General features: G+C 37.2%; 1 protein-coding gene across 2 annotated transcripts in view; it reads right to left on the minus strand.

Moving 5' to 3' along the window:
• The window catches only part of DNAJC1 (DnaJ heat shock protein family (Hsp40) member C1), a 194,251-nt gene that overhangs the window by 81,597 nt on the left and 93,593 nt on the right, over positions 1 to 19,061 (minus strand). Inside the window, exons 5-9 of one of the 2 annotated variants that reach the window (XM_043541316.1) lie at positions 18,564 to 18,661; positions 17,297 to 17,390; positions 6,430 to 6,520; positions 2,890 to 3,056; positions 1,798 to 1,845 (exon numbers count right to left, since the gene is read on the minus strand). In XM_043541316.1, coding sequence (XP_043397251.1) covers positions 1,798 to 1,845; positions 2,890 to 3,056; positions 6,430 to 6,520; positions 17,297 to 17,390; positions 18,564 to 18,661 — 498 coding nt within the window. The remainder of the gene's footprint in view (positions 1 to 1,797; positions 1,846 to 2,889; positions 3,057 to 6,429; positions 6,521 to 17,296; positions 17,391 to 18,563; positions 18,662 to 19,061) is intronic. The other variant, XM_037890839.2, reaches the window with a different exon arrangement.

The following is a 19,061-nucleotide window of genomic DNA, read 5'->3' on the forward strand; positions in this document are numbered from 1 at the left end:
GACTGACCTGAAGAGGGCTGATGAAACTCAGTGTTTGCTAACAGCATGAGGGCACTTAGAGCCAGAAGACTTCTTATATCCCAGGGTGGCATCTCTTGTAGCCAGGGCACTTGTTGAAAATGTTTTCAAAGCAAGAGACCACTGCTGAGGGTGTACCCCAGAGTCAGACACACTCCACATAGATTTATTTCCATCAGGAACAATTTCGAATGAGCATCAGGAATCCTCTGTGAACACTTGGAAAAAAAAATTACAGATGGCACAGGGAAAGACATGTGAACCTCCCCTAAACAAAACGCACACTTTGACTTTGCATCGTTAGCAGGCTCAGCAGTCTTGCAGGCAAGGAAGATTTTAAAGCCTGGAGACCTGCTCATCACCATCAGACCTAGTCCGTAGTACCGAGGTGTAAACAATAAGAAAATATTTTTGTTTTTTATATAAACCAATGACCAAATATAACTTATCTGAAGCTAACCTACTAGACTAAATAATGCTAAAAAAAACCCATAACTAGCTATACTACAGGGTAACCAGGAGGACACTGAGGCTCCAACTTGCTACCATGGGCAGTGAGAAGAACTGAGTGTCAGTTGGGGGTGCTCTGCCTTTTATACCCTCGCTGTGGAGGGCGTGAGGGGATACAGGGTGCATGTGTAGCCCCAAGAGACACTGCTGGAAAAAGATTGTTCTCTGGACTTTAGCATATGGATATTATGCTGGCATAACCACATGGTATATACCACATATATGACTGTGACACTCTTCTCAGGGAACTCAGAACCGTAAGTCACTGGGTCACCCGTCCGCCTCAGCAAGCGAGAGCTTCGCTGCTACTAAACTGTATGTCACTCCAGACTGTACGCCTTGCTAGCAAACTCCTCGAGTCAGTCAAAACCTTGCCTTGCGCATAACAACCAGCAAACCCAGTTACCAAGTTCCCCAGAGACATCTCCCTGCAGTGTCCAGTCCTTCTCACTGGATACCCACAGATATTAAGTTTTCTGCCTCCAAAGAGACAGAGCACACATCAGCCTGTTAGTTTAGCTGAGGACTCCCACTTTACTTCAACAGAACATCAAGAAGGTTTTGTAATAAAACAAGAATAAGTGTAGTAATAAAGAAACAGATTTAAGTGATATCAGGCAAGAATACAAGAGACAGAAAAGGGTTACAAACAAAAACAACATGTTTTCTAGTGCCTAAAACTTAATTCTAGCAAGCTATATCTTTCCCTAAAAGAGTTTCACACTTACAGCAAGCCAGTAGCAGCTCCTGCCCTACAGGCCAAGAGGATCCACCATTCACAGGCTCAAAGGGTGCTCTGTTCCCTATGTCCCCTAAGTGATCGATAACTCAGGGGTTCCCTCAAAGGTTCACTGGACTATAAAAAGAAGGGAAATATATTCCTGTGAAGTATGTCTCCAGATAAAGTTTTTCTCCCCTGCTGCTTTTGAAGACACCACGCTGTCTCCTTACTCCTCTGGTCCATTTGTTTCTCCAGTTGGGTTAATTACTTTGGGCTTCTCTAAACTTACCAGGGGATCGACGTGCAGCGATCGATGCATCGGTGGTTGATTTAGTGACCACAGATCACTCTCTCATCAACTCCTGTACTCCACCGGATCGAGAAGAGTGCGGGAGTCAACGGGAGAGCATCTCCTGTTGACATTGCATAATGTGGACCCCGCGGTAAGCAGATCTATGCTACGTTGATTTGCGTTACGCTAGTCACGTAACTCAAATTGCGTAGCTTAGATCAAATTTCCCCTCTAGCGTAGACAAGGCTTTGTTTACCTTAGATGTAAATGTGCTTCCATAATCTGTTGCCTCCCCTTGCTCAATCTGCATTGGAGAGACAGGCAATGGGTAAAACAACATTCCTTTGTCTAGGGCAGACTTGTGTGTCCACTAGCTCCAAAACATACTCTACAAACATTTCTAGCACACATACAAAATTCTTTATACATAACCTGTACATATACCCATGATGATATTAATGATCCGTGTGACAACAGTTTTATAGGATACCATACAAGATACTGTTTTGCTAGATATTCTATTCTGAAAATGGTGGGTTGAATGTGCTTGCATAAAAGGGTTCATTCCCTTGGTAGAGCAACACATGGAAGTAGGCGTGTCTGAAATCGAGGGTGGTGTAACTCTCTCCAGGTTCCAAAAAGGGAAAAACAGACGCGCGAGTGACCATGTGAAATTTTTTTTGAGATAGTTGTGGAGCTGACACAGGTCTAAGATAGGTCTGAGACTCCCCTTTGCTTTTGGGATTAGGAAATAATGGGAGCAGAAACCCTTCCTCTTAAATTCTGTGGAACCTCCTCTATGGTTCCCACGTGAGGGGAGAGACTGAACCTGTTGGACCACAAGTTCTTCGTGAGACGGGTAGAAATAAACTGGCGGGTGTATCCCTCTTCTTAGTACTCAACACCCAACGGCCTGTGGTGATATGGGACCAAGCACTGAGGAAATGGGAAAGGTGTTTGCAAACAAAGAAAAAGCAGAGTCTGGCATTCTCGGAACTGGTATGGCACCCTTTGAGTGAACTTAATAACACTAAAGTATTTACAATAAAATACAAGAGAACACAGTCACATAGTATTTGCAGAAGCAAGAGTAGCAGTTCCAGGGACCGTCACAGGCAGCAAGAAGGAACTGAGGGGGACTCAGGGTTGGCTGGCCCTTTATACTGGTACCAGTGCCGCATGGTAAGAAGAGTGTGCTCAAGCAGCCCCGTCAGGTACCATCGAGGGGAACATTTCCGCTGACTGCGTGCAGGGTGCATGCACACCAAGAGTGGAATGCACATGTGCAATCACTCAAAGAAGAGCTTTTAAATGTACTTGACAAATGTAAAGGGAAATTTTAACTTGCCTTTTTTTTGTATGTTCTGTTCTTATTCTCCAACCAATCATCCATCTGTTCTTCAATCTCTTCAATAGAAGCTCCATGATCATATGATGGTATGTATGCATTGGATTCTGAAGCAGTATATATAGGGAATTCAGACTTTGGTTTCTTGACTTTAGGTTTCTTCTCCTCTACAAAAATAAAGAGAAATGATCATGATTTAGAGGTGTTCCTAGCCGCTCCATGGTTAATGTTGAGTTGAGCTTTTCAGTTCAAAAGGGGATTCAATTTTTTTTTTATTAGGGAGAAGGAAGACAAATGTTTGTCATAACCAAAACTGCACAGCATAATGTTTTATTCTTCTACAAAGAAACAAGTAAATACACATTGGGCTAGATCCTTGGACTCACTTCGAGCAGCAGCTGGAAAGTTGCCCTAAATGGATAGCTGGCGTTTCCCCCGGCAGTGTAAAGTCAGCACTACACCATCCAATACCCTTGCCTTGCGTAGAGGACATGTCAAGACAGGACCAGATGACCTCAGGAATGGATGAGGCAGAAAGATCTCAAAAGTCACTTTTGCCTTCCCCCTTTCCTCAAATGTGCTGAACAAAGTATATGTTTTTGAGCTCATGTCTAGTTCCTCCCACCCTCTAGATTCTTCTTATTTACAAATATCTTTGTTTTAACATTTGGAAGTTTAGGCAGATCTAGATCTCAGGCCTTATTTTCAGAGGTGCTGAGCACCTTCAGACTCAGTTGGCCTTCAAATGGGATTATGTGCTCAGCCTCTCTGAAAAACAGACCCACAAAACAACATCTCAAAAGCAGACCCTTACAATTCTGAATTTCAGAAACCCTGTGGTGTAAACTCCCCAAAACAGGAGAGAAACCAACTACCATATACCGCCAGAGTGTGACTTGGTAATTACTCAAACTCTAAGTAAATTGAGTTCCCAACTGAGAAAACTGACAGCTGGCTAGTCCTGGGAAGCCTAAAGCTACTCAGTCTGGTGACCACTGAACTGGAGTTATAAATCACCTCTTTAATATCAGGATTTAGACCAAGGAACTATCCATGGTCACAGGGACACCCCTTACCATGAGGACGATCTACATGTATACTATTGGTTCAATGAAAAATCACCTTTAGGTCTACAAATAAAGCTGCACTTTGGAATTGTGTTGTATCTTTCTTCTGGTATCCTTGTAACAAGTTAGGTTGCTAGGAAAACCACATGAATTTAAATGGAGAAATCAGAAAATTCAAATGTTAAAATATTTACAGCTCTGTAAGTAAAAAACAGCTACATATAATTACATAAATAATAGAAACAAACTTTCTTTAAACCACATTTTTACAAACATCTACTTCATGGAGGATTTAATAATTATATTTGACACTTAAACATGAAGTGAGGTGAAAAAAGGTTTAAAATATAGTGAGAAGTGCTAACAGGAACCATGCACAGGTGTCAATAGAATAAGCTAAAATTCTGCACAGAGATTTCCCTGGTAGGATAATATTTACTTATCAAGAAATTACCTTTTCACACTTTGTATCTTCTCTAGCAATGCCGCATGTTAATGAGACCTCCATGCTGCATTCTCTCCTATTTGCAAGTTATATGGAATTCCCCCTTGCACTGGTTCTAGTTTGAGCCCCCAGAGAATATTACACAATTTCAGCAGTAAAGCAGATAGACATGAGGGTAAATTAGCAATTAGATCATGAAAAACAGGCAGCATAAAACAGCTATTGCTAATCTGCATGAGATGCATTTACTCAATTAGGTTGATGGAAATGTTATTATGAACTCAGTAGTCCACTGACGGTCTTTAAAATTAAGAAGGAAAGGGACAATTGAAATGTACATTTGGGGATTTTACTATCTTTATATACTAATTCTGAAGTATACAGTGAACTTAACTTTAAAAGATTTTTTGTTTTGCATGTAACCATTGGAGAATTCGTATTACGTAACATTCTGACTTTAGTAACACACTGGATATGTCTATGCTCTGTAATGTTGTGTGTCTATACTCTTGAATGTTGTAAACCTTCAACACTTTCATTTATTTTTAAAATATAAGATGGACAACACATGGTTAGCCAGTAACAGCTCTGTTCAGTATCACTGGCCCAATTAAGGTTGTGTCAAATTCCACCACAAACTCTACTAATCACAGTTTCATAACTAATACCCCCTTGCCTCTCTCTGCACTCAGTACTTAGGAGAAAAATGCTGAAAAAAGTTTATTCGCCATTTTTAAAATAATATAAACACAGGATCGCTAACCACTATAATTTTAATGTTTTCTTACTTGAATTTGCCCTTCTAGCACCATAAACTAGTCCTTTTAAACAAAACAGTAAAAGTTGTTAATTGATATGCTCTAGGTCATCATTCAAATGAAACAAAATGATAATACGTTCTAATATCATAAAGTTACTGATAAACACTGATTGCAGTGTTCACATTTTCATACTACAATTTGCCACATGAAGTATAAAGCTGGTCCACTTTGTGACTGGCACCCTATACCTACTGAACAGCAGAATGATCTTTGCACTCCAGGCTTTGGGGAGATGGTACCAAATTATGCTGAATCATCTCTGCTGATTTTAGAAAACTCAGACCATGGGCAAATGGGACTGTAGTACAAATTTCTAAGGGTTTTCCCTATGTGTACTCTATGCCCCACCATGGTTGCTGGCTTTTAGTACACATGCCAAAATACAAAACTGTATAGAGAAGCGTTATACTCAATTCAAACACACACACATTTTAGCTTCTTTTGAAAACAAGTTTTAAAAGTTTGGTTATGATCAAAAAAGGAATTAGAAAAGGGAATATCATCCAGTCTCAATATTAAAATATGCATGCTAGTTATTTATTGCTTTCATTTTGTATTTAAAGAGGGAGGGATCTAGTACCCTAAGGTTCCAATTTCAACAGTGTCACAACTCTGCACCCAAAGTTTGCATCTACATTTTCATAGGTGCAAGTAACTGTGGGTGCATTTTATAGTACACAGAAATCAACCACAAAGCACTATAAACTATACCTGCAATTATATGCAGACGCAATAATACACACAGGCTCACAACCTGCGGCCACTTCTGAAAACATACCTTAACATAAACAAAGTCTTTACTTTTGAGTTTCTTTGCCTATACTGTTAAACAACATTTCTTTCAATTTACATTTTATTAGATACAATCTTTTTAATAAACCTATAACAAAATTATCAAACTCAGAAGTACTTTTGATACAACAGCAAAACTATTTGCCAAATTAATGTAATTCAGCGCACAAATATTTGATTCTGACTAATCACATAGTTATGTTCACACATGGACATAACTGTATCCAATTTAAATGAGAGCACAGGTTAAGTGAAATTCAAAAGTCGTATCACAGAAGACTTTCACTAGACAGCAAAAATAACTTGCAAAATAAATTTCAGAACAATGAAAGCATATTTTCCCATTCATCTTCTACAGTAGGTATCTTATAATAAATTACATTGATTGTGTATTAAGACAGTATTAAAAACTCACTCTGAAGTGTTTCAAGTTCAGCTCTAGCCAGGGCATCTTCTCTCGCCTTCATTTTTGTTTCTTTATATTCTACATATAATCGTCTGGCATCCTTTAAGAAAATGTTGCAATGACATTAGCATCCTTTATATAAACAAGTTTGTTGCAATGGCACTGTTTTAAATTATTTCACTTTAAATTCTTTAAAAAAAGCAAATGAAATATATTCACTTATTCCACTTGAGACAGCAATTTTCAAGTGACAGGAATGACTTGCCTTGAACATAGAATTTCTGTGTTAATTCCATATTTGATAATGCTGAGGTTAAAGTTTACTATACACAACTTAAAAAGAAACAAAGAAGAAAAAACACCTTCAGAAGGGTATTTTAATGGTCCTATTTTTGAGAAGTCAGTGCTTCCCTAATTAGCTCTTTACGGGGCCACGCACGCATTTTGCTCACCCCAACAATCTGGAAGTTCAAGTAGCAAGAAGTTCATCACTACGCAGATATCTGAAAATAATTTTTTAATTAAAGCTGCCATTTCTTTTTCTACTGCAGAGCAGTGGACATCTTGCTATAAAATCATTTATGACGTCAGCAAAGGTGAGATCCAATATACAAGACCTTACCAAAAAATCCTTTTTAATAATACTTTAAAAACTGTGAAAAAGGCATCAACAGTTAAGCATAAATATCAAACATTAAACATTTTTAACGGTTTTCACTAGCCTTACTGCTAGAAACCAGTTTATCAGATTTACATTAGAAAGTCATAGCACTTTTAAGAATAAGATTTGTGACAAGACAGCTATGGGCAGAAATATCCTCAGGAATAATAATCTTCTAATAGATTTAAATTAATTCATGATGAGAAAGGCTGTCTATTTTAGCTTTTAAGATTTCTGGGTTGAGATAAGCAAGGGAGAGTTTTCCTAAAATGATGGCCAGTTAATGGAATTAAAGTTGCACTCCTATTTATGCACTCAACCAGTAACAAGGACTAAAATACATAAGTGTTGAAATGGAAGTTGTTGCAACTGCATTTATTAATCTTAGACGTGCAACATTCCTTCTATCACATCAAAATTAGTTACATTAAGTAAACTTAATTTTATTTGGGTTATTGCCTTAAATAACAATTATACCTTTATTAACACCAAAATGAACTAAATTACTTCTTCCTTTATACATTACAAAAAGAAACTGAAAAACTGATTGCTAAACATTCTCACTATTTGATTTTGGCTATTTCTGTACCAGGAAATATTTTTAAAATATTTTTTAAAGTTTATTTGCATTGTGATGGCATAGACTTCATCAGAAAACAATTGTTTTATTAGCAATAAAAACAATTTTAATAAAATAACTATTAAAAACTGTGTTAAGCAGTCATTTTCTGTTTGCACCCTACATTCCCACTGTAGGCAGCTATACAAAAAAAATGTTGTCCACCACACAGATGCTACATGCAATAAATTATTATTATATGCATTGTGTTAGCACCTAGAGGCCCCAACCCATCAATCAAACTTACACACACATACTGGAAAGATGGTCCGTGCGCCAAAGAGTTTACAATCTTGGGTCATGATTAAAAAAACGACCCACCCAAAATATTTTTTTAAAAAAACCCTTATGCTTGTCTTTTATTCACTTTGAGGAATCCCCATTATAGGAAATGGGACTACTCAGAGGGCTGGATTCTCATCTGCATTGCAGTTTAGACACTTACGTTTTGGGGCTATCCAGCCCTGATACGTGTGAGAGCTGCTGCAGAGTGAGGGGGAAATCAGGAACAAGATGACTATGTCACCCCTGCCAGTTTTATGCCAGAAAAGATATTCCCCTGTGCAGCGGATATACTCCACTGGGTATTTCCATTTTTCATTACGTGGACACAGTGTACCAGAGAATGTGGTCTGCACAATTTAAGCACATGCTTCAATCTTCATAGGATAAGGGCCTGTACATGTGTGTATGCATGTGATACAGGCTGGCTATCATTTACAGCAGGCATCTTGAACAAGACAGCAACTCCTTTAAAAGAGTAAAGGGATTTCCTATTTTCTACACCAAATCACTGAAAAATTAGGATCTATACTGTTTTCATCTCTTCAGTTAAAACTGAAATTTGGAATCCCCACTTACACACAAGAAGTTTTCCTTGTTTTTATGTGGTTATTTATACCTTTAACCAGAATAATCACCAAAAATAAAACTCTTAATCTTCCTCTGCTATGAATTTTGGAGAAATTCAGATTACATTGAATACATAGATTTTTGGCTTACAGATATCCCAAAGATGCTTTTGTTTAAAGCTATGATTTTAAAGAGGATACAGTCATCCCACATTTCTGATTTAGCACTGAAAACCAATATTTGATGCTAAATTCTAGTGCAAAATCCATTATTGCTTGTGGGACCCCCAGACAGCAGGCACTAGGGGGTAACTGTCAATCTCTCTAGTGTGTCAATCATGGAACAATTGGAACAGCGGCTCAGATGAAAATGAGAGACAAGAGCAGAAAAACAAAGAAAACTAGTCAGAAGCAGATAAAGCAACAGCAATACTAAATTTGAAGTATCTATATAAAGTGGGTAAGTTAAAGTTAAAGCATTGCTCAGGTTAAAAGATATCAAACAAGTACTGGACTGTATGTATATTATTTCATTAAACACCATTTATTTTTGTATGATCAGAATATCAGCCTTAATGTGAAGAACGAACACTATGGCCGCACATCTTGTAAAAAAAAGAACATGCATAGATCTGTGCAAAAAGACAGAAATCAGAAAAGTAACTCATTTAAAATATTTATAGGGCTACTTCTGCCCTCAAACATGAGCATTTGGCTCTCCAGGTTCAATAAGAGCTAAAAAGATGCTTCTGAGGGCAAAATTTGCCTATATATGTCTATACAGCTATATCTGTATATAGATGGCCCAAAACAGTTAGTGAAATTGAAAATGAAACAGGAAAATATGTAGACTTACAAAAAGGTTTAGAAATAGGGAGACTCACTAGGAAAAAAATTAAAAGGGAGAACAAATTATACCAAGTAATTTACTTAAACCAGTAACTGTTCCTACAACTTTGTAATCATATCAGACACTCATGTTTGAATATAAGCTCTCTCCCTCACCAACATATTTTTGCTACTGCCCAATCCTGCAGTTAACTTATTGCCATATTCCTTTAGTTATGGTTGAAATGTCATTTCCATCATCAATCCTCATGTTTAGGCTCTTAGTTTTCCAAGATGTTTTGGGGTTCAATTTTATCATACTATGATCATTTTCAGGCCAAACTGACGGGGATTATTCTACAAAATTCTGAAAATATAAATATAAAAAATACCATTTGCCTACCCTCCAATTTGGACAAGTCAGACTTCTAAGCACATTTTTGAAAAGATACTTTCTTTTGCATTCAAGTAGTTCAAAATATATCTACATCTACATTTCATTCTTGGTATGTGCTCAGTCCTCACAAAGAATTAAAGAGAAGCCTAAGCAACAAAATTTGGATCTGGATCAAAGCCCAGATTTCCAAAGAAAAACAAGCAGTTTGGAAATGTTCTGCCTCATGGGAACAGTTTGGGTACACCTTAATAGGAACAAGTGTTTTCCTCCTGTTTGAAGGAATTTGCTTGAGAAATAGAAGCATTTGAAAAGGATACCAAGATAGTTATATATTACACTTTCCTTAACTATGTATCAAAATCGTGACATGTAGGCTCCCAGCTATACTGTGTGTGTTTATACTCCTGTATAAACACAGGTACAGTTTTACAGATATATACATAGCAACTTTAATTTGATTGGCTGATTTTTCAAACAACTGTATTAAAGAAAAAAGTTATTAGACCATTAATCTGTCAGTTTTACGTTTTAAAAATCCAAGAAACTTCAAGGCAAAAATAGTTTAATGTAATATAATGGTCCATGTTTTATCACACAGAAGCATGGATATATGAAGTTAGGGTTTTCACAGCTCTGCCACACTATATACAGTGTTGCCAGCTATCAATAAATTTACAGATCGGACAAATGGAACCATCCTTTACAAAATGTGCTCAGTGCTATGGTGCCAGGTACTATAAAAGCTCTTGATAGAGAAGGGCAACAAAATTAATCCTCACTTAAGGTTTTTTTTTGTTTTTTTTTGGGGGGGGGGGGTTTAATAAAGGAAAACTACCATTTTGTTTACAGTGGAGTTTTTTTGATGCTGGGATTAATATATGGAATTGGGGATTTCAATCAGTTGTTTTGACCAATCTTTGCTGTTCTGGTTCTCTTCATCTAGCCCTCGTTGATCTCCCCTCATTTCCCTCACAAGGAGGACAGACCAGAGAGAACACCACAAGGGCTGGAAAAGGGGAGACTTGCCTCATGGAACCAGGTGTGATTCCAGGAACATTCCATGATAAAATCAGATTCTCATTTGCTCTGGTCCCGTATAAGTGGACACGGCCCTTTTTTAAAATTTAAGGATGATAGGTCTGAAAATACTGTCAGTCCAGCACTCCCCCACTCTCACAGACTAGCAACCCAACTGGACATATGTAATTAAACCATTAAACTGTGTTTTCTGTACATCAATATTGTTGTTAACCAAATATGCAAATTGTAAAGGAAGTGTAATATTTATGTATAGTACCTTAAATGGTCATCTCCATATTTTTGGATGGTTAGAGTTATTTGGTTTTTTAATTGTAATATTCTTATGTAGTTTGTATGAGAGTTATAAACAATCCCAGAAACAATCCTAAGTATAATACTTAATTTTTTGTGTGAGAGGCTATGAAGAAAGGGTCAAGTTAGAGCTACTTGAAAAAAACAACCTTGGATTTGCCCATTTTTGTATAACTACCACCAGCAACCATCATGTGGCAAAAACGCTCTTTCACTGCATTAAATAATCCTGACATCAGTGTGTTGTCAGGGTAACAAATGGGATGTCAAAAATTTAGATCTACATGATCAAAAACGAGAAAACGAGCTAACTCAGGCCAAACTTACATCGGTATAACTACGTCGCCCGGGGTGTAAAAAAATCCACACCCCCGAGCATTATAATTATACTGACCTAACCTCCAGCAGACAATGCTATATCGACGGGGGGAAGTGCTTCACCCATCAACATTGCTACTGCCTCGCATGGAGGTGGATTATCTATGCCAATGGGAGAAGCTCTCCCATTAGTGAAGTAGCATCTTCACTACAGCACTACAGCAGTGCAGCTGCGCCGCTTCAGCACTACGTTACACAAGCCTTAAGAGAAAAAACTCTTATGTACCAGTTTGCCTTTAAACAATCGTTGCATAAAAAAGAGAGGACAAAATGGATGTTTTAACCTTCAGACTACAGTAAACTGCAGATAAGTATCTTCTTTTTAATGAGTCTCTTTCTTCCGATAACTTTTGTTCCACCCCAATTACCTTCTGCTCCTTCCCCAAAGTATAAGCCACTTATTTCCTCAAGTGGATATCACAGGCTATCCACTTAGAACAGGCCAAATGATTCTTGCTCACCTTCCACAGTCCCTAGTTTACCTCCAACGCTCCTTTTGCCTGCCACCTTCTGAGCCACTTAATCTCAGCTTTGAACTCCAGCTGCAACCCAAACCCTCCACTGCTAGTTCCCCTAAAACAATGGTTCCCAAACTCGTTCCGCTGCTTGTGCAGGGAGAGCCCCTGGAGGGCCGGGCTGGTTTGTTTACCTGCCGCATCCGCAGGTTCAGCCGATCGCGGCTCCCTGTGGTCGCGGTTCGCTGCTCCAGGCCAATGGGAGCTGCTGGAAGCAGCGGCCAGTAGGTCCCTTGGCCCGCGCTGCTTCCAGCAGCTCCCATTGGCCTGGAGCAGCGAACTGCCACCACTGGGAGCCGTAATCGGCTGAACCTGCAGAAGCGGCAGGTAAACAAACCGGCTCGGCCCACCACTTTCCCTGCACAAACAACGGAACAAGTTTTGGAACCACTGCCCTAAAAGGTTGAAATTGGTTCCAGATAGGCCAGATTCACTAGTGTGCACTCAATACACTTGCAGAAGGCCCCCCAAAAAACAAAACAAACCAGGGCAGCACTGAGAACCTGTCTGCCAGGTTACACCACCACTCACTCAAATTTGTCCTGACAGAGGAGCAGCTGAGAAGCGTGGGGCCACGTAAGTGCACAGCAGGCACTGGAAGTGAGCAGAGCTGTGGAGCCGGGTTTTGGAGGAACCACGCTATCCTAGGAAAAGAGCAGAGTGCAGAGCTGCAGGGCACCAGTGAGTGGCCAGGAAGGTCATGGGAGTGAGGAGCTGGGGCAAGTTGTTGACAGCCTATGTGCTGAATGGGAAATGTTGGGGAGCTGCAGAGTGAGGGGCTGAGGGAGAGTTGGCAATGTTGGGGGTCAGTGAGCTTGGGAGCTGCGATGTTGGGGGCTGCTGGTGGAGGTAAATTGTTGGGGATTGTAGTGAGCAAAATACATGTCAAGGCTCCTGGGATGTGTGTGGGGTATATATGGGATAGAAGGGGCATTTGGGGGTCTGTGTGAGGTGGGTTATTTATGTGGCAGCGGCACTTTAAATAAGGTGGAGATCCCACAATTTCCATAGGGCACAGGGCCCCAAAATTCTTTAGTGTGGGCCTGGTTTCGGGCAGGGTAAATGGGAACCCATTCCACCACACATCCTGCCCTGCCCTATCCTATCTTGCAGAAGCTAGGAACTCTTCTTACTAAGTGCAGTGCTTCAGTACTGTCATCCTTAACCTCTGGAAAACTAGGAAGCTCCTGGTTGTCATCCCCCTATGAATTAAATAGTTTTCTGTGGGTTAAATCTTGTGCTTGAAAGTTTCCTCTACAAAAGTTCCTCTTTTTGTGTGTGTTATTTAAATATTACAGATATAATATCAAATATAACACACGAACATATGAAGTAAAATGTAATAAACAAACAAACAAAAGTTTGATTAGACCACAAAACAAAGGAAACATTAAAAATGGCATTGCCAAAGATGAAATGCTTTTGGTAGAGATTTTTGAGATCAATGAGATACTGCCAACCTGTTCGGGGAAGAACTGGACCATCTTTAAAAAGCTGTTAAAATGCAGTGAAAAATTTCTCCTGGATTTTTCTTTTAATTCAACACTGCACTGACTAGAAATTAAACATCTCTTGCTCACTGCTTTGAATCTAGTCCAGGCTAGTAATTAAGTGTAATTAACTATCATACATGGTCTACACAAAATAAATTAGTAGCCATTTTTATTCTGTCTATTCTGAAATGGACTAAAGGTTTGTATCCCAAAAGTCTCCATCATAATTGGAAATCTTGTTGACAATCTCAATAGGTTACACTCAGCGCAAATATGAATGGAGACTGAAGGACTCCTCACCATTGGAGAATCACTAGAAGATTTTCCAACAACCTATTGATGGAAATATGCATGAAGCTTGTATCATTATTCTGCAGATAATAGGAGAATTTAATTTTCTTAACAAGAGTCCATTTCTGGAGAAATCAGACAAAAATGCTTCCTGCTTCATTACAGCAAGGCCAGCAGCGATATGACAATTTAACTAACAAAAATGTTTCCTAGGGCTGTGCTGGCATAAATAAACACTAATTTTTAAGCTTCCACTACAAGTAATATGGAAGATGGGCAAAGAATATTTGTTTGTTTTTTAAAAAAAGTAGCTTAATAGAGAACACCTTTATTTTCAGTTATCTAAAAGCAACTATGAGTATAAAAGCGTAGTTAGCGAGGACCTTTAAGAAATAGCAAAACAGTTTCCTTAAGTTGTATGTCTTCATCTACGGAGAGAAACCCTCAGTCACCTTTTTGTTAAAAGCTAGTCTATTCACAGATAAGTCTGCTTTTGTACCACACAAAGATAATTAAAATCTGCAATTAACAAAAGTCTGTGCTCTGAATTACACCCTTGATTTGGACTGCGATACTCACACACTATTAAGCAGTTTCATTCTTTTGTTTACAAGCCTGACTTTTCAATCCCTAGGTTGTGGCTGGGGGGATGGGGGGAGAGAAGAGAGGGAGCAGGAGAGTGGGATTGTTTTGTTTCTGTTTATTTTTAAGAGGGAAAAAATAAGCCACCTACAGCCTTCCTTCATTCCTCTTTATTCACCTGAAAGAGTAAATAAAAATGGGCCTAACAACAACATGTATCCTATTTATGTGTCTCCTACCTAAACCATTTATTGTACTCTGTGCCTACAGTACAAATCATACATTTTAATACAGTACAAATTACACTGAACTATACAAGTTAATGCTTAACTGTTTCACACTACATTCACAAAAAATATTTGGCCTAGAATATCAACGTTGTTACATCACTTCTTTCAACAAGCTCCCTTTCTACAAGAATTTTTTAAAATGTACTTAGTTTCCTTCACTTTCCCCTCCCCTAAATTTAACTAACCTCACAGGCACAACTATGAAAATCCATCTTGTTCCTCTTCCTCCTCTTGAATCATGCTCCCAAATAATTAAAAATAAAAGATTCCTTATATAATTCAGTTTTGAAAGTTCTACATTTTTTTCCACACATCCCTCTCCCATTTTTCTTTTTACTCCATGATGCAAAAAAGCAGAGCAAGATAAAATGACACAGGCCATTCCGAGGACATGCAAACAAAGCATTTTTCTCAAGTAAAGGCCCACCTTAATTATTTTAAGTGCTTCCTTCTCTGATTTGATATTTTTGAGGGAGGGGGAGGGGAGGAAGACATTCAGTTGGATAAATGAGAATTAGACATGTGTAGCATCTTTGCAATCTGAATCATCTAAGTGGCCAGAACTGTGGCAAGTAGGACATTAACATGCCCTATCATCTCATAAGTAAATATTTTTTGAGAGAAAATACTAGACAAACTATTTTGTAACCTTAATTATAATCTTCCTTTCACTTTTTTTTTTTAAAGCCTCTTTTGGGGATAAAGCTTTCTGGTATCAAGCAAAAAATGATGTATTTTTTAAGTTTGATGAAAATCTGTTCAGCTAGTTGTAATATGTAAGGCTTAAAGGTGAAGAAAGTGAGTGGGATGGGCAAACTTTTGCCACTAAGATATTGCTACAGCTTTCTCTCCTACGCACACTTCATTCAAATAGGGATGGAGCTTTTAAACTTAGCCTATAAATATGATTAATTATGGAGTATCACTGGCCACGTTTGAGAATAGCTTGTTGGATAATAAAGTTACATGATTGAAGAAAAGTAATTTGGGCATGCTTAATAGACATCCAAGATTTTTTTTTTTTAACATAGTCTAATGACACAATACACCATGATTGCTCCTAGAAAAAGGATTAGAGAAATTGTAAATGAAGAAAATAATCAAAATGATAAGATGTGCTACTGTCCTGTTAACCGATACAGGAAATTGTCAACAAATAGCAGCAGCAATCTGTGAATTCACTCCTCCCCCAACTCGTTCACCAAAATGAGGAATGAACTTAAAAGTCCAACTGTGACTGGGAAGTGATCATTGTTTTCTTTAAAACAAGAAAATTAACTAAAAACTACTTTAGTACAATATCAAGACACACCATTAATTTTTTAAAAAATAAGGAAATACAAGCAGTTAAGATGTCTACAACTAACATTCAAGAGAAGTTATCCTTGAACAAGTCATTAAAAATGGTAATCCTGAGATCCATGTTTATTGTCTCTGACTTCCTTAGTAAGTTTATTCTGCTAACAGATAAAACAATTAGTTGTTTTGCCTTCTTGCTTGTTTAATATGCTACTCCTGTAAAATCAACTGCATGGAAGTGAAACCTAGGTTTTATCTGCATGGAAACAGTTCCAGCAGTGGTGCCTTAGTTAATAATTATGTTAGTGATATGTAAACCAAAATCTAACTCAGCTTTCTTCCCCTGATTCATAGCAACTCTACAGAATTAGAGAAACAAATAATAAATAATAATAAATAAAAATGCAACCATCTTAAATTTTAATCACTAAAGCAGATATGACCAAAAACACAGGGCGTAAAAATCTGTTATGCAAGATATTTTTTCTTCTCCATAGACACTTTTCTGACTATGACGACACTAAGTTGGTGATGTTAGATAATTTGTGTACCTTACAATATGCTTTTAACAAATAAATCTATTGTTATACACTTAAAGTAGAAGAAAATACTATAATCAGACAGGCTGAACAAATTTAAGTTCCTATGCTAATGTTAATTTTTGCCTTTCCTGATTTTTCCCCTCCTCCAAAGTACTAACTGTATAACCTTAACCTTCCATTGACAGGTTTTTGCATATGAATGAAATTTTAAAAAACCTTCTCAGTCATTAGAAAAAAATTAGTGGATTAATTTGAGGAAAAGGTGGATATCACTTGCCAGTGAAAAGGGTAAAATTAAAATTACTCCACGTAAAAAAACACCCTCAATTTATTTCCCCGTTTCTTATTAAATTTGAACTAAGTATTAATATACAATATATTACACAAATACTGTTTATTTTATATACATTTAAGTTATAATTAAATGTTACCACTTACAGCTTATTTCCACACACTACTACTTCTCCTAAAATACATGTAATTTTCACCCTCCTTTTCTATTTATTTTGAACAGTTCTTAACATCTTGCCTGTTTATAAATCAGAGTGCAGATTAATGAGAGAACTACAATTAGAATTGTAGGGTATATTACACAAAATATTCATTTTACCAATATATATTCATATTTAGATGGACTTTTAAACAATAGCCTTAAAATAATAATTTATCTGTATAAGAAAAGTGCTTCTGAAGACAGAAAAATCATGTGAACAAGCAACACTGTGTGTGATCACAGCATAATGAAATCAGCAAAATAATCCTATAAAAAAAAAAGTGGGGTGCAAATTGTATTTTTACCTGCAACAGCTGAGGTAACGCTTTTACAGTAAGACAGAACCAAATTCCCAGCTTGCATGGAAGCAAATCACGCCACTGTGGTTTTTCCAATGTTCTACAGCAAAGAAAATGTATTTTAAATATTAAAATTACATTTTCATTCTTATTACACAATATACCTCTTTACAAAAGTCAGCAAACTCTCCTACAGCCTCAAACTAGAAATGGAAAATTCAAAATGCTTATTAATCCATTTTGAAAGTGCATAAACATTAATACAAAATATTCATTATGAATATTGAAGCCATTAAAAAGCATATAACAAACCAAAGAATCAAGACTAGATTTAGACGATGTGCTTCTATTAATTGTTATATTTTTAATCTTCTTTTAACAGGACTTTTCTTCATTTACACAAAATAAATTCTTAAGCCTTAAGTGATCATTTCAGCTAAAAAAGACTAACCATAACCAAAGCGTTCACAAGTGCTGACAACTAGATATGAAGACAGTAGCATAAATAAACCAATACATAAAAATTAATGTCATTTGCAGTTCACTGAAGCATTACTCACTGATGTCATCAGAATAGAAGACAGGCAGAATAGTCTCTGATCTCCATCCTGCATTGATCCAGTTCATGCCCCTGCTGTGTGAACTATTTAAACCCTTTATTTCTTTCTATAAATCAATAGAAGAAATGGTGGTATCTTTTGGAGTATACTGGATGTCACTTCCCTATGTTGTTTCTTAACTAAAGAGCAGTGTCAGAATCCTTTACTAATGCTTTTGTTTCGACGTGAACCGAACAATAAGCAAACATTAAAGAACCTCCAAAATTTCAGCAGTTACCAGAGCAATATGTTAAAAGACTCAGTAACGGTGAATTTGTTAGTTTACATTTTTAACCTAATTTAAATCTTCAGTGCAAAAGCTTGTAATAAACTTCTTGCAAAAATTGTTTTATAAACCAGAAGCACCCCTCTGCAAATAAATTATACTTTATACCTTCTTTGCTTTACAATTACTTTTGATTTTCCACATAACGACATTTCATATTACAAACCCACACCAATGCCTCCCTGAATATTTATAAACAGCAATCATAGTGCACATTGCCAGCCTTGCTACATTCTCATAAATTTAAAAGATTATTTTTCGGTGTGGACACACCACATACAAGCATACAGGCTCAGTGTGTAAAATATTTGATCAATTTCTTTAATATCTGAAGTAGAGATTTGACAAAATTATTTAATTATGAAAATACACTAGTAACTGTTCCCACCTTTCGTTTTTGTCAGCAGCACCAAGTTTTACTTCATCTGTACTCCTACCTCCTGTCTTTTTCTTCTTGTCTCTCTTTTTTTTGCTAAGCAGTTCATCCTTAATGTAGAAAGAATTATGGTTACAATTATCATTAACATGTACTCTATGAATGTTACTGGAACTCTTCTGTGAAGGATAAACATTAGAGTAGCATTTATGCAAATATATCTAGGGTCCTACATGATTAAGTAAAATCATCTATCTTTAACAATAACTGTTGCCATGGCATCCAGTCCTTAAACACACATGAAGTCCAGCTCTGTCAGTCATGTGTATCTCCATAGCAATCAAAGTTTTCTAAGAGGAGAAAGCATTCAACTTGCCTCCTTTTTCATTCATCAACTTTAATAATGTAGCTTGGAAAATAAAAAGTAAATAGATGCTAATGTGTGAATACTGTTCAATTTATGTTTTTTTAAGAGTATAAACAAAAATTTATTGCTTTCTATGTTACGTT

The sequence above is a fragment of the Chelonia mydas genome, chromosome 2, assembly GCF_015237465.2.
Source record: "Chelonia mydas isolate rCheMyd1 chromosome 2, rCheMyd1.pri.v2, whole genome shotgun sequence".
NCBI classification, from domain to species: Eukaryota; Metazoa; Chordata; order Testudines; family Cheloniidae; genus Chelonia; species Chelonia mydas.